Source organism: Capra hircus, chromosome 8 (assembly GCF_001704415.2).
Source record: "Capra hircus breed San Clemente chromosome 8, ASM170441v1, whole genome shotgun sequence".
NCBI classification, from domain to species: Eukaryota; Metazoa; Chordata; class Mammalia; order Artiodactyla; family Bovidae; genus Capra; species Capra hircus.
Window position 1 is genome coordinate 75,102,335 of NC_030815.1, and position 15,286 is coordinate 75,117,620.

The window sequence follows — 15,286 nt, forward strand, 5'->3', positions numbered from 1 at the left end:
CATCTTTTTTTTTTTTTTTTTTTAATGGAAACAAGGGCATTTTCTTTATTCTTAACCATGTTTTTATTCCAAGTTAAATCCAGCAGGTGAAACTGATTGCTCTCTTCCAGTGATCTGGGCTCAAAAGACAAATACAACTGCTGACGTCTTCATTGAATTCACTGATGATGAGACTTTTGCTGGAATTGTCCATCCTGCTGTTGCTCATTTAGGGTTGTTGTAAAATTGCTGCTGTTGTTTAGTCACTGAGTTGTGTCCGACTCTTGCAACCCCATGGACTGTAGCCCGCCAGGCTTCTCTGTCCATGAGATTTTTCAGGCAAGAATACTGGAGTGAGTTGCCATGCCCTCCTTCAGAGATGCCCATCTTTTGATATGTCATTTCTACATACATATCTGTTTACATCATTTCACTACTCAGAAACTTTACTTAACACACACACTAAACTGTGAACAAAGTAACATACTCCTCTGTTTGTTCTATTTTTCATTCAAACAGTGTTCTTCACTCCTGTGGTAGGTAGAATAATGCTTCCACAGAGATATCTGCATTGTAATCCCTGGAATCTGCGATATGTACCTTCACATGTTAAGAAGAATTAGGCTTGCTTATCAGGTGACCTTGAACTGAGATTATTCTGGACAATCTAGGTGGTCCCCATTAGAGTAGGGGGTCCCCAATCCCTAGGCCTTTTAGGAACCAGGCCACAGAGAATGAGGTGGGTGAGCAAGCCCCCATGTGATGGGCGAGCAAGCCAAACCTCATCTGTATTTACAGCTGCTCCCCATTGCTCACATTATTGCCTGAGCATTAGATTCTCATAGGAGTGCAAACCCTACTGTGCTTGAATCATTCCAAAATCACCCCTCACCCCCACCCCTTTGAAATTGAAGTCACTCAGTCATGTCCATCGGAGAAGGCAGTGGCACCCCACTCCAGTACCCTTGCCTGGAAAATCCCATGGACAGAGGAGCCGGGTGGGCTGCAGTCCATGGGGTCTCGAAGAGTCGGATACGACTGAGCGACTTCACTTTCACTTTTCACTTTCATGCATTGGAGAAGGAAATGGCAGCCCACTCCAGTGTTCTTGCCTGGAGAATCCCAGGGACGGAGGAGCCTGGTGGTCTGCCATCTATGGGGTCACACAGAGTCGGACACAACTGAAGCGACTTAGCAGCAGCAGCAGCAGCAGTCATGTCCAACTCTTTGCAACGCCATGGACTTTAGCCTGCCGGGATCCTCTGTCCATTGGATTTTCCAGGCAAGAATACTGGAGAGGGTTGCCATTTCCTTCTCCAGGATATCTTCCCAACCCAGGGATTGAACCCAGGTCTCTTGCATTGTAGGCAGATACTTTACCATCTGAGCCACTAGGGAAGTCTAAATATTTCTTTGAGCCCCTTTTTTGGTGGGGGGTGGGGATGGCAGCAAGAATATGGAGTGGGTTGCCATTCCCTTCTCTAGGAGATCTTTCCGACCCAGGGATTGAACCCTGGTCTCCCGCATTGTAGGCAGACACTTTACCGTCTGAACCACCAGGGAAGTTTTCCCCACCCCTGGTCGTGGAAAATTGTCTTCCGCCAAACCAGTCCCAGGCATCAAAAAAGTTGGGGACCACTGCCTTAAAGTGGAAGAGGTAGGGTAGGAAGAAAATCAGAGTGAGAAGGAGATGTGACTTTAGAAGAAAGGCTCCAAAAATGCAGCATTGCTTCCTTTGAGGATTAGAGGAAGAGGGCCAAGAACAAAAGAATGTGGGTGGCCTTTAGAAGCCAGAAAGGGCAAGGAAAGGGATTCTTTCCTGGAGCCTCCAGTAAGGAATGTGTTGCTACCCACACAGTTGACTTTAACCCTGTGGAGAGCAGTGTCAAACTTAGACCTACAAGACTGTAAAACAATAAATTTGTGTTGTTTTCAGCCAATTTTGTGGTAATTGGTATAATAGTACAAAATAAATATAACTACCCAAACATTTCTGATGTTGGTTTATTTTTTCAGGCAATCTCATGTCTAAATTTCCTTTAGGTTATTAAAATTGAAATCATTATTTAAGCTTCTTCAACCTTTAAGCCTTTCATTTTTCTTCCAAAGCACCTCCTAGGTGTCCTCTCCAAATATATCTGGTTTCTCTCTCCTCGTTTCCATAGTGTTTTTTTTTTTTACCTTTTTCATGTTATCTAACATTAATACAAAGTTTTGGAATATAGTGTTTTACATTGATGTTATTAAAATTGTATTTTCCTTTTTAAAATGTTCTTTTATCTGGGTGTGTATGTACATGTATTTAAATTTAGGTTTATATATAAGATTTATTCTACTTTATATGGTTATACCTCTCTTTTTAAACATTTGAATCTTTTATTTTAAACCAATAGGCTACTACATCTTTCTCAGTCTTTTCTGTTAACAGTCTCTATTGCATATGAGAGAGTCCATGTGTGTTTTAACTTAGCACTTGTGAATTAGATCCTATAATTTAAATTTATGAACCAGAATATTATACATAGTGGTGAGTTCTTCTATCCATATACCAAGGGAGTTATATATAATTGTTAGGAGGCATGTATCAGTTTATATAAACCATACTTATTGAAGCCAGTCATTGATATTAAAGGTGATTATAGCTTCTCTGTAGACAGGTTATAGGCAGATTTTCTTTTTAAAAAAATTGGGGTATATTTGCTTTACAACATTGTGTTAATTTCTGCTGTATAGTGAAGTGAATCAGCTATATATAAACATGTATTCCCTCCCTCTTGGACCTCCCTTCCTTTTACCACACCCTCTACCCCCATCCCACCCATCCAGGTCACCATGGAGCACCCAGCTAAGCTTCTTGCACTATACATCAGGTTCCCACTAGTGATCTATTTTACACATGGTAGGGTATCTATGTCAGTTCCAATGTCTCAATTCATTCCTCCCTTCCCCCACCCATGTTCACACATCCATTTTCTTCATCTGTCTCTGTTCCTGCCCTGCAAATATGTACAATTTTTCTACATTCCACATATATGCGTTAATATATGGTATTTTTCTCTGACTTCATTCTTTGTGACAGTCTCTAAATCCATCCACATCTCTACAAATGACCCAATTTCATTCTTTTTTATGACCAAATAATATTCCATTGTATATATATATATATATATATATATATATATATATATGTGGTGGTGGTGTTTAGTCACTAAGTTGTGTCTGACTCTCGCAACCTCATGGACCCACCAGACTCCTCTGTCTGTGGGGTTTTTCAGGCAAGAATACTGGAGTGGGTTGCCATTTCCCTTTCCCAACCCAGGGATCAAACCTGTGTTTCCTACATTGGCAGGTGGATTCTTTACCACTGAGCCTCTATATATATACACACCACATCTTTTTTAATCCATTTATCTGTTGATGGACATCTAGTTTGCTGGTATGTTGTGACTATTGTAAATAGTGTGCTGCAGTGAACATTGGGGTGCCTGTGTCTTTTTGAATTACGGTGTTCTCAGGGTATTTGCCCAGTAGCGGGGTTGCTGGGTCGAATGGTAGTTGTATTTTCAGTTTTTTTAAGGAACCTCCATACTGTTCTCTATAGCAGCTGTATCAATTTACATTCCCACCAATAGTGCAAAAGTGTTCCCTTTTTCTCCCCACCCTCTTTAGCATTTATTGTTTGTAGATTTTTTGATGATAGTTGTTCTGACTGGTGTGAAGTGATACCTCATTGCAGTTTTGATCTGCATTTCTCTAATAATTAGTGATGTTGAGCATCTTTCCATGTGCCTCTTGGCCATTTGTATGTCATTTTGAGAGAAATGTCTATTTAGGTCTTCTGCCCATTTTTTTGATTGGGTTGTTTAGGGTTTGTTTTTCTTTTAATATTGAGCTACGTGAGCTGTTTGTATGTTCTGGAGTAATCCCTTGTCAGTTGCTTTGTTTGCAAATATTTTCTCCCATTCTGAACCTTGTCTTTTCATCTTGTTTATGGTTTCCTTTGCTCTGTGAAAGCTTTTAAGTTTGATTAGATTTGTTTAATTTTTGTTTCATTATTCTAGGGAGTAGATACCAAAAAATCTTCCTGTGATTTGTATCAAAGAGTGTTCTTCCTATGTTTTCCTTTAAGAGTTTTATAGTGTACCATCTTACATTTAGGTCTATAATCCATTTTGAGTTTATTTTTGTGAATGGTGTTAGTGTTCTAATTACATTCTTTTACATGTAGCTATCCAGTTTTTCCAGCGGCATTTACCAAAAAGACTGTCTTTTCTCTGTTGTATATTTTTATCTCCTTTGTCATAGATTACATGACCGTGACCATAGGTACGTGGGTTTATCTCTGGGCTTTCTCTCCTGTTCATTGATCTATAGGTCTATTTTTGTGCCAGTACCATACTGTCTTGATTACTGTGACCTTGTAGTATAGTCTGAAATCAGGGAGCCTGATTCCTCCAACTTTGCTTTTCTTTCTCAAAATTGCTTTGGCTATTTGGGATCTATTTTGTTTCTATACAAATTATAAAGTTTTTGTTCTATTCTGTGACAAATGCATTGGTAATTTGATAGGGATTACATTGAGTTTGTAAATTGCTTTAGGGTAGTATAATCGTTTTCACAGGATTGATTCTTCCGATCCAAGAACATGGTATGTCTTTCCATTTGTTTGTGTTGTCTTTGATTTCTATCTTCAGTGTTTTCTTGTTTTCTGAGGACAGGTCTTTTGCCTCCTTGGGTAGGTTTATTTCTGCTTATTTTATTCTGTTTTGTTGCGATGGTAAATGGAGTTGTTTTCTCAATTTCTCTTTCTGGTCTTTCATTGTTAGTGTTATAGGAATGCAAGAGATTTCTGTGCATTAATTTTATATCCTGCAACTTTATCAGATTCATTGGTTAGCTCTAGTAGTTTTCTGGTGGCATCTTTAGGATTTTCTATATAGAGTATCATGTCATTTGCAAACAGTGACAGTTTTACTTCTTCTTTTCCAATTTGGATTCCTTTTATTTATTTATTTTTCTTTTCTAATTGCTGTGGCTAGGGCTTCCAAATTGAATAATAGTGGCAAAAGTGAACATTCTTGTCTTGTTTCTGATCTTAGAGGAAATGCTTTTAGTTCTTCACCAGTGAGATGGTGTTTGCTGTAGGTTTGTCATATATGCTGTCTCTAGGCAGATTTTAGGCAAAAGTAAGAAAAGTATTTTGGAGGTTGGTCAAAATGAATATTTATAATATAAAAATGCTTAATTCTTCTCTATCATTGGATCTAAACATGAAGAAAAAGCAGTTTACTCCCCAGCAGTAAGAAAACAAGTTTTCTAGGAATAAAAGAAATTTCAGCAGAATTTTTTTTATATATTATACTTTTGAGTATTTACTGAATGTGTTATTTGTGTCTTGTAGAATGGAGATGTATGCATTTCAATTCTTCATCCACCTGTAGATGACCCACAGAGTGGAGAACTGCCCTCTGAAAGGTGGAATCCTACTCAAAATGTCAGGTAAGGAATTACATAAGGAATAATCTGGTTTCTAGCTGGCTCTTAACATTGGATATAATCTTTTAACAAGTACAAAAGAATCCTTTCTATATATGATTGCTTTGTTTTATGCTAGAGCTTTATGTAGCATGCGTGCATCATTTTGAAGAGTTGTATTTATGGGCTAATAATGCATATGTTGCTCATTTCTGTGTTCACTTTGGAAGAATTATTCTACTCTTAGTTCTTCCTCTTGCATTATCTGAGTTCCACCCTGCTGCTTTAGATTTCATGACTTCTGTGTTTGAATTGGTTGCTTCTGTGTTCTAGGACTCTTACTACTTTTTGCTGAAAAGTCTTAGTGTTTACACTTTTTTTTAATCCATTCATCAGTTGATGGACATTTCAGTTGTTTCCACTCATTGGCTATTATGAATAATGCCGCTGTGAACATTGCATGCAAGTTTTTATGTGCATATATGTTTTCATTTCCTTGGACTTATTCCTGGAAATGGAATTGTGGGGTCATAACTCAATGTTTAACTTTTCAAGGAACTGCCATGTTTTCCAACATGCCTACACTAAATTTTTAGTGCATTCCCACCAGCAGTGTGAGAGAATTCAAATTTCTCCAGATCTTTGTTAGCACGTTATTTTCCATGTTTCTTATTATAACTATCCCAGAAGGTTGACTGGGTATTCTTACTTTAGTTTTGTCATCAGTGTGTTTCTTTTAAAATAACTTCAAAAAACTTATAATGATTTTAGATTATCAGAAAAATTATGAAGTACAGATAGTACCCATGTTCCCCACACCTGCCAGGTTCCTTTGTTACTAAAATCTAACATTAGTATGGTTCATGTATTACAATTAGTGAACTTGTATTAGTACATTATGATTGATCAAAGTCCATATTCTTTCACGTTTCCTTAATTTTTACCTAATGTCGTTTTTTCTGCTCTAAGATCCTACACATTATAGATAGCACGTTATATTTAATAGATGTTTCTTCTTAGACAACTGCAACAGTTTCTTCGACTTTTCCTTGGTTTTGATGACCTTGACAATTTTGAAGGGTGTTTTATAGAATGTCCCCCAACTGGGATTTTGTTTGATGCTTTTTTCTGCTTATTTTATTGGAGTTGTGAGTATTGGGAGAAATTAAGGTAAAGTACATTTTTATCATGTCATATCAAGGTTACATACTGTCAGCATGACTTATCACTCTTGTTGGTAACATTCGTCACCTGGCTGAGACTTGCTTTTAGGATTTCTCCACTGTAAAACTCCTCATTTCCTACTTTCTGTTCTGTATAAAGGAAGTTGTAGGTGCAGCCCACACTAAGGAGTGGGGAACTATATCCCCAGGAGGCTGGGATATCTTTCAGGTTCTTCTGTATAGGAAATTAATCTGCTCTCCCACTTGTTAATCTTTTTTAATGATCTGGAATCTAGTAATTCAGTTAGAATCTCTGTTTTTGTCAAAAGCAAAGAATTAGAAGCTTCCTGATGTATGCAAGCCTCTCTTACCTGTTTCTTCAAGTTATGTATTTGCTTCCCACTCTCTGTAATGAGTATACCTAAAAGACTGTTCAAGACAGATGAGATACTTTTGATTATGCTAGTTACTCAATTCTTTTTAGGTACTTTGTTCTATCCAGTATACAGGATTGGGAAAAATGGGTATATTTTGGACTTCACCACATCTTGCAAGTATATTTTCTTAATCAGAAAAAAATGACTTCCCTTTTTAATTCAACTAAATGTGTTGATACACCTCACCTTGACAAGCATCATGCCTATGAATAATTCTCAGATCAGGTGTTAAGACTTGCCATAAGTTTATAATGTCTATGAAATAAAGAATCATTACACATTTCCTATACTTTCTGCTTTGCTTTAATGGGATTCTCCCTTGGGTTTGAAGCATTTCTCAACAGTATTCAGAGATGGAATTACTGAGTTTGTTTTAGTGAAGATGTAATTCCAGCAGCCCGAATCTGTACATACCTGAGTTTATTATACTCCACCAATAGCAAAATAGTCTTTAAAAAAATCACTCTATGCTTTTAACAAAATTATTTACGAGGAAGGAAAAACATCTCTATATGTAAATTTCTCTTTGTTTTACACTTCTGACGTTTCATCCCCACTAAGCAAAGCACCATGAAAATACCTGGGATGTTTGGGAAATACGCATTTCTTGTGGGAAGGGAAAGGGAAGCTGGAAGGATCTGATGTGATATTTTATATTATCTCCAGGGTCACATGTATATTAGTTTCAAGACGATTGCTTTACACAGGATCTTTTAGGATCATTAGGAAAATTAGTATTTTTCTGCCTTATCCCCTCGTATCTAAGCATCATACCACTGTTAGCTGAGTATTTGTACCTTTAGCTCATATATACTTTATTACTTGAATTTTCAGCATCAAATAATACACTGACACTTGGATATAAAAGAAAAGGAAATCTTCTGCTTCCCCTTTCCCCCTCTAGCTTTTAAGTATTATTGTTTCTGCATTGTCAGGGTTATAAAACTTACGATCTGTACTATAATGTGACATAATCCCAGTTTTTAAAATTCTTATTCCTGTTGTTAGATCAAGTCACTATTTGCTGCTCATTATTTTACTTCCTTTGGTCTATTAATTGGCTGAAATTTGTTCATTAGTAATTTCTCAAGGGATTGCTCCTAGGAGCCGTATTTCATTCCCTGAATTCTAACACATGCAAAATATTATGTGCTGTGTATATGTGTTTATTAGTGTATACTAGTGTATTTGCCATTATATTTCAAATGACAGATTTTGACTAGAATGTAAGATTTCAGGATCATGCTTTCTTTCCTTGAGGATATTATTGGCATTACTCTATGGTTGCTGTGGAAAAGTTTGGCTACCCTGTTTCTCATCTCTTTCAAGAAAAGGATTTAAATATTGGGGAAGATTTGTTGAAAAATTGGACCAAAACTGCAGAGTTGTTCTTTAAGTGATTTTGGTGCTTGTTTTTCAGGGCTAGCATTAACCCTAGACTAGAAGGAGTTCTGAGGTGTTAGTGATTCTTGCTTTTGGAGGTTGAATGTTGAATCGGATGCTTCCCATACGACCCCACCCACTCTTTGAGAAAGCAAGCCTTCTCTCTTTCTCTTTTTTTTTGAGTGTGGCTTTAACAGTAGATATTTATTTTTTCACACTTTTGGACATGCACCACCCTTATGGCAGAAAGTGAAGAGGAACTAAAAAGCCTCTTGATGAAAGTGAAAGAGGAGAGTGAAAAAGTTGGCTTAAAGCTCAACATTCAGAAAACAAAGATCATGGCATCCGGTCCCATCACTTCATGGGAAAGAGATGGGGAAACAGTGTCAGACTTTATTTTGGGGGGCTCCAAAATCACTGCAGATGGTGATTGCAGCCATGAAATTAAAAGACACTTACTCCTTGGGAGGAAAGTTATGGCCAACCTAGATAGCATATTCAAAAGCAGAGACATTACTTTGCCAACAAAGGTCTGTCTAGTCAAGGCTATGGTTTTTCCAGTGGTCATGTATGGATGTGAGAGTTGGACTGTGAAGAAAGCTGAGCTCCGAAGAATTGATGCTTTTGAACTGTGGTGTTGGAGAAGACTCTTGAGAGTTCCTTGGAGCGCAAGGAAATCCAACCAGTCCATTCTGAAGGAGATCAGCCCTGGGTGTTCTTTGGAAGGATTGATGCTAAAGCTGAAACTCCAGTACTTTGGCCACCTCATGCGAAGAGTTGACTCATTGGAAAAGACTCTGATGCTGGGAGGGATTGTGGGCAGGAGGAGAAGGGGACGACAGAGGATGAGATGGCTGGATGGCATCACGGACTTGATGGACGTGAGTTTGAGTGAACTCGGGGAATTGGTGATGGACAGGGAGGCCTGGCGTGCTGCGATTCATGGGGTCGCAGAGTCATACACGACTGAAAGACTGAACTGAACTGAAGGTGTTGGCAAGGTTGGTTTCTTCTGAGGCCTCTGTCCTCAGTTTATCTCCACATGGTCATCCCTTTGTTCATATCTGTGTCCTCATTGCCCCTTCTTATAAGGACATTAGTCATATTGGATTAAGACCTGTTCTGAGGACCTTATTTTTACTTTATTACCTCTCTAGAGACTCTGCTCCATATATAGTTTGAAGTACTGGGGATTAAAACTACAGCATAGAATCTGAGCCTTCCCATTCTTCAGATGCAAAGCCCAAAACAAGATTTTTCTTTGTATTCATGTGCTGCCTAGATGGAAAACCTATTACCATTGCCCATAGCAATTCAATTTTTTTGCCTTTACTACTGTGCAAATATACAAAGACTGTATTTGCCTTGTCTCAGCTTAAAATATTATAATTTTTTTTTCCCCTCAAAAGAAAGGCCTGTTTGGGGAGTACCTGGTGGTCCACTGGTTAGGACTTAGCGCTTCACTGCCTTAGCAGGTTTCAGTCCCTGGTCAGGGAACTAAGATCCTGCAAACCACACAGAATGGCCTAAAGAAAGAAGAGAAAGGCCTGTTTCTCATTTAATCCAGTCCTTTGGGAGCAAGGAACTCCTTTCGTATTACTCTGCACTCTTAAACTACCTTAACTACTTTGGGTACCAGCATCAGTATTTTTTCTCTCTGGACCCTGAGGTAACCTGAGCCCCAGTTGAGAAGCACCTGGACTTCACATCAAGAGATTGCTTTCCTTGCCTTTATGCTTTCTTATTTAGAATCTTTACAGCCAGAACTTAAGTATCTTCAGATTGTCCCCTTGATCGTTACCCACTGCTCCAAAAGGTATTTGCATTGGAAGTCATTAGTGAACTTCTCGGACCTTTTTGTTTCTTCATTCCATGTAATTATTGGATGATTCTTCAATGTATTGATCTTGGAGTGGGCAAGTAATGGGAGAGTTTTGGTGTTTGTGTATTTCTAGAGAGGGCATGGTGTTTTGTATGACTTGTGGAACCTCATCTGGAACTCCTGGTGATGCCCAGAACTCTGAAAAGTCAGAAAAGCACTACCTAATGTGAAACACACCACATTTGTCAGTGTGTTATTTGTTTTAAGGTAGTAAATTGTATGTATTTCTCATAGGTTATTTATGGCACTGAAATATCAAGCGGCAAGATATGAGGTACCAAAGGTTATTGTTGATACCTGCTTGTTGCTAAATTATCTAGCACTTGTCTGCCTCAGGATTCTAAGCTCCATATCGAGTTTAAGGCAGTGGAAGCGGCAAAAGGTTCATTTCAGCCTGTTGTAGGGTCTTGACTGCTGAATGGCTCTGTTATCTGAAAGTGGTTCCATGTTCACATGTGTTTGGACTTCTTCATGACCACGTGCACTGGTCTTTGATTTAGCACCTCAGTGAACATACTCAGAAGATAAAGTTGTGCAAGCTTTTGTAACCTGAGGAAGAGGAAGGAATTCCAGTTACCTTTGCAAGCCTAAGTCGATTTATATCACAAGACCTGTTGAGTAGTGAGAGTTGGCTAAAGGGGGAAAATGCGCTGTGCTACACTTGTAGGGATCCAGAGCATCAGCCAACTAGTTTCCACAAAGAGCTCAGTAGTCTCCTCCTCTTAGAGGAAGCCGGCATACTTTCTGGAAGAAGAGATCCACAGCCCTGTCCTCAGATGTCCAGGATTAAGTTTAGAGGACGGGAGTTCCTTAGAGAATTGGGAAGTTTTGGAGAAGTAGGCATTAGTCAACAAAAAATGAAGTTGGGAGGGTTGGGACCCCTGATGCTGCCACGTGTTTGTGTTTAGGGGCCCATAGCACCATGCCTCCTCTTCTCAGTGGAAGAAACAAAATGTGCCTTAATTCATATTCTCTCAAGAACCAAATGAGAGCTTTCCATGGGTGGGTGGGGGTTCTCTTAGACTTTGCAGTAGGATTCACAAGTGCTTTCTCTGAGGAACCACCCTCAGAACTACCTGCCATATCTACTGCAGGCTCTTGGATAGGAAAGTGGTCTTTGTTAAGGATTTGCTTTCCTCCAAAGGATAGAAAAGTGTTTAATTTTCCATGGGACCAGATTTATGGATCCACTCCAGAGGACACACTGTCACATACAAGGGTCTCTCAGGAGTAGGCTAGGGTGTTCTCCTGTCTGGTCTTCTCTACAACCCACTGAAAGGGAAGGGAGCTAGTGGCACAAGTGCTGGACAGCTTAAACTGTGTGTATAATATACTCGCCAACCTTTTTGAGTCACAGTACATAGGAAAAATGAAATTATATTATTTGTAGATAACAGTGTATTAAACTGAAAATGCTCCTTTGGCCAGAAGTTACCATTCCAGAGGCTCAGGTTGTCCCAGGTCCTCCCCACCCATCTGCATAAGGGGAATCACAAACAACTTTTCTGTAACCCAGTCACAACATACTGGTTGGGAAGCTTTGAATAGGATATTGCAAATGGAATTGCTTCAGGATTCTTCATTAGTGTTGAGTCCTTTGCTAGCACTTGGTTGTATGTCTACTGCTGTGGTGGGTTGTTTTCATGAAGGTGTGGCATTGTTGTTTGAAGCTGTACCAGATGAAGAAGGTTAACCCCACCTGAACCAATGGCATGGATTCCATGTACCCCCCCCCAAAAAAAATGATTTCTGCTCTCCAGACAAAGGGAGGAAGTGAAAACATGCTGGATTAATAACTGTTATTAACAAATATTATCACAGTCTACTACAGTTAGTGCCTGATGCTTCTGAAAGCATTATGGATTTCAATTTGGGGAGTCTATGGTACTGGAAGTGATTTTCGTTTCATAGAGATGGATGATGTACCCTTTTTTTAAATTGTACTTTCCAATTTGGTGTTTCAATATGGTATTTACATTGCAACATATGAAAAATCTACTTGATGAACACTCCTGGGAAAAGTCTCCTAATTCTGTTAATATAATTTATCTGGACCTGTGTTGTCCAGTAGGCACTGTTATATTGGATAACACAGATTATATGTTTCCATCACAGAAAGTTGTGAAGATACAGTACTGATCAGGACCATTAATCTGTACCAGAGTTTGTCCTTATTCTGCTTATTTTTCAAACAGATGTTGTATGTTTTCTTCTGAAACAGTCCTTACAGAATTTTCTACCCATATTTTTCTTTTGCTTCTAGGATATTGTCAGTCCCATTTTTGGCAATGATGAGTTTCTTTGAATCTTCTTACTGTAACTACTGAAGAAATCCAGGATGGGTTTGGGAGTTACAACAAGGAGTTAACCTAATAGAAAGGGGGGCTGCATATATGTGATAAATGGATTTTAACTAGATGGGAAAGTTTTCTTTGAAAGTGCCTTTGTGGTAATCTTGTATAATCACGTAACAGAAACTCTTTACCCTTTTAAGGAGAAGGTTTCATCAAATCAAACATCTAATTGCCCGGTTCCCTCCCTTTATTTTTTGCTTGGAGTCAGGAGCAAAAGGCTATTTTGCAACAACACAATCTGTAACCTCGCACCAATGAGAAAAGGTAGAGAAATTTAATTTTTCGTCCCACGTTTCTTAACTTCATGCACATAGCTTTTAGGGAAGAAAAAAGCATGAGAACTATTTCAGACATTTTTGGATCTTACTGAGTTTATTTCATCTAACAGAAACTTCATTCCCTGTAATTAAGGTATCTAGTTTTATCTGTGGATGAAAATTTTTCACAGAATTTCTGAGCCCTAAGAGATCAGGGATGGCATCTAACTCTCTCACAGTTGTACATTCAGCATCTCACTTAGTGCCTCTGGTACAATAGTAAGTGCTTAGTAAGTATTCTTGAATAAGATTTCTATTATTAAGAAATTAGTTCTTCCATGTTAAGACTGTTGCTTTTTCTCCATTCTCCTGCTTAACTCTTACTTGCTTTAGAAGTATGGGAAAGAAATACATTTGTATGTAATACTGGTTTTCAGATCTTCTAAGCAGCCATGATACAAATTAGATATATGGAGTCTAGCATCATTTTTACCCTTTGCCATGAAAAGATTACCTTCAAGCTAAGTTTTTTTTGCTTCTGCTTTTTCCTTTTGCTCTTAACTAGAGTAATGGAAATAAAAACAAAAATAAACAAATGGGGCCTGATTAAACTTAAAAGCTCTTGCACAGCAAAGGAAACAGTAAACAAAATTAAAAGGCAACTTTCAGAATGGGAGAAAATATTGCAAATGAAATAACTAACAAAGGATTAATCTCCAGAATATATAAGCAGCTCATACAGCTCAACATTAGGAAAACAAACAGCCCAATCAAAAAATGGGCAGACCTAAACATTTCTCCAAAGAAGATATATAGATGGCCAATAAACACATGAAAAGATGTTCAGCATCACTAATTATTAGAGAAATGCAAATCAAAACTACAATGAGGTCTCACCTCATACCAGTCAGAATGGCCACCATCCAAAAATTTACAAACAATAAATGCTGGAGAGAATGTAGAGAAAAGGGAACCTCCTATACTGTTGGTGGGAATGTAAAATGATACAGCCATTATGGAGAACAGTTTGGAGATTCCTTAAAAAACTAGGAATAGATCTACCATATGACCCAGCAACCCCCCTGTTGGGTATATACTACCCCCTACTCCGGGAAAACCGTGACTGAAAAAGACACATGTACCCGAATGTTCATAGCAGCTCTGTTTACAGTAGCCAGGACACAGAAGCAACAGATGTCCATCGACAGATGAATGGATAATGAAGCTGTGGTACAGATACACAAAGGAATAGTATTCAGCCATAACAGAATGAATTTGAGTCAGTTCTAGTGAGGTATAACCTAGAGTCTGTTATACAGAGTGCAGTAAGTCAGAAAGAAAAAGAACAAATACAGCATTAACACATGGAATCTAGAAAAACAATGATGAACCTATTTGCAGGGAAGGAATGGAGACTCAGAGAATGGACTTGTAGACACAGTAGGGGAGGGAAAGAGTGAGACTAATGGAGAAATTAGCATCAACATATACACACTATCAGGCATAAGATGGATAGCTGGTGAGAAGTTGCTGTGTAGCACAAGAAGCCCAGTGTGGCCCTCTGTGATGACCTGGAAGGGGAAATGGTGGGAGGAGAGGGAGCTAGGGAGGGAAGGAATGTAGGTATAATTATGGCTGATTTGTGTTGTTGTATGGCAGAAACCAGCACATCATTGTAAAAATTTAAAAGTGTATATATATATATACACACCCATATAAAAACTGTATGGCATTTAAAAAATAAGATACTGCAATAAAAAAATTTTAACCTTAAAAAAGAAAACTTTTCATTTTTAAAATTTTATTTGAAAAGCTTCCAGACGTCCGATTTTTGTAGATTGGAACATGTTGCCAGTTAAGACAGTACCTTCTACAGAATTCATATTTTGGCCTGCAAACCAACCTTCATGCTAAACTCAGATTCCCTGTGCGTTGTCTCCCAGATAGCAACTTATTCCTAGTCTAACCAGTACTGGAAACAAAATTTTGATACTCCCCTAAAGCCTCAAATATTATAGTCTTAAATTTAAAACAAAAACTTGTGAATACTGTGAATGTAAATATTCATAGCTGACCCTTTTTTCTTGTTTCTAGGACTATCCTGTTAAGTGTAATCTCATTGCTTAATGAGCCCAACACCTTCTCCCCAGCCAATGTGGATGCTTCGGTTATGTTCAGGAAATGGAGGGACAGTAAAGGAAAAGACAAAGAATATGCTGAAATCATTAGGTAAGGTATTTTGTTTTGTCTCCTGTTTGCTTCAAGTCTTCATACAAAATCAAAGTATATCCTAGAACCAAGGGCTTAAATTGAACTTAAAGGTTGACTCTGTGTTTGCCAATTAGATTTATCGTTT

The 15,286-nt window shown here is 38.3% G+C and overlaps 1 protein-coding gene across 1 annotated transcript in view; it reads left to right on the forward strand.

Moving 5' to 3' along the window:
* Positions 1 to 15,286, forward strand: part of UBE2R2 (ubiquitin conjugating enzyme E2 R2) — a 100,407-nt gene that overhangs the window by 79,173 nt on the left and 5,948 nt on the right. The window contains exons 3-4 of the mRNA XM_018052369.1: positions 5,381 to 5,478; positions 15,025 to 15,159. Coding sequence (XP_017907858.1) covers positions 5,381 to 5,478; positions 15,025 to 15,159 — 233 coding nt within the window. The remainder of the gene's footprint in view (positions 1 to 5,380; positions 5,479 to 15,024; positions 15,160 to 15,286) is intronic.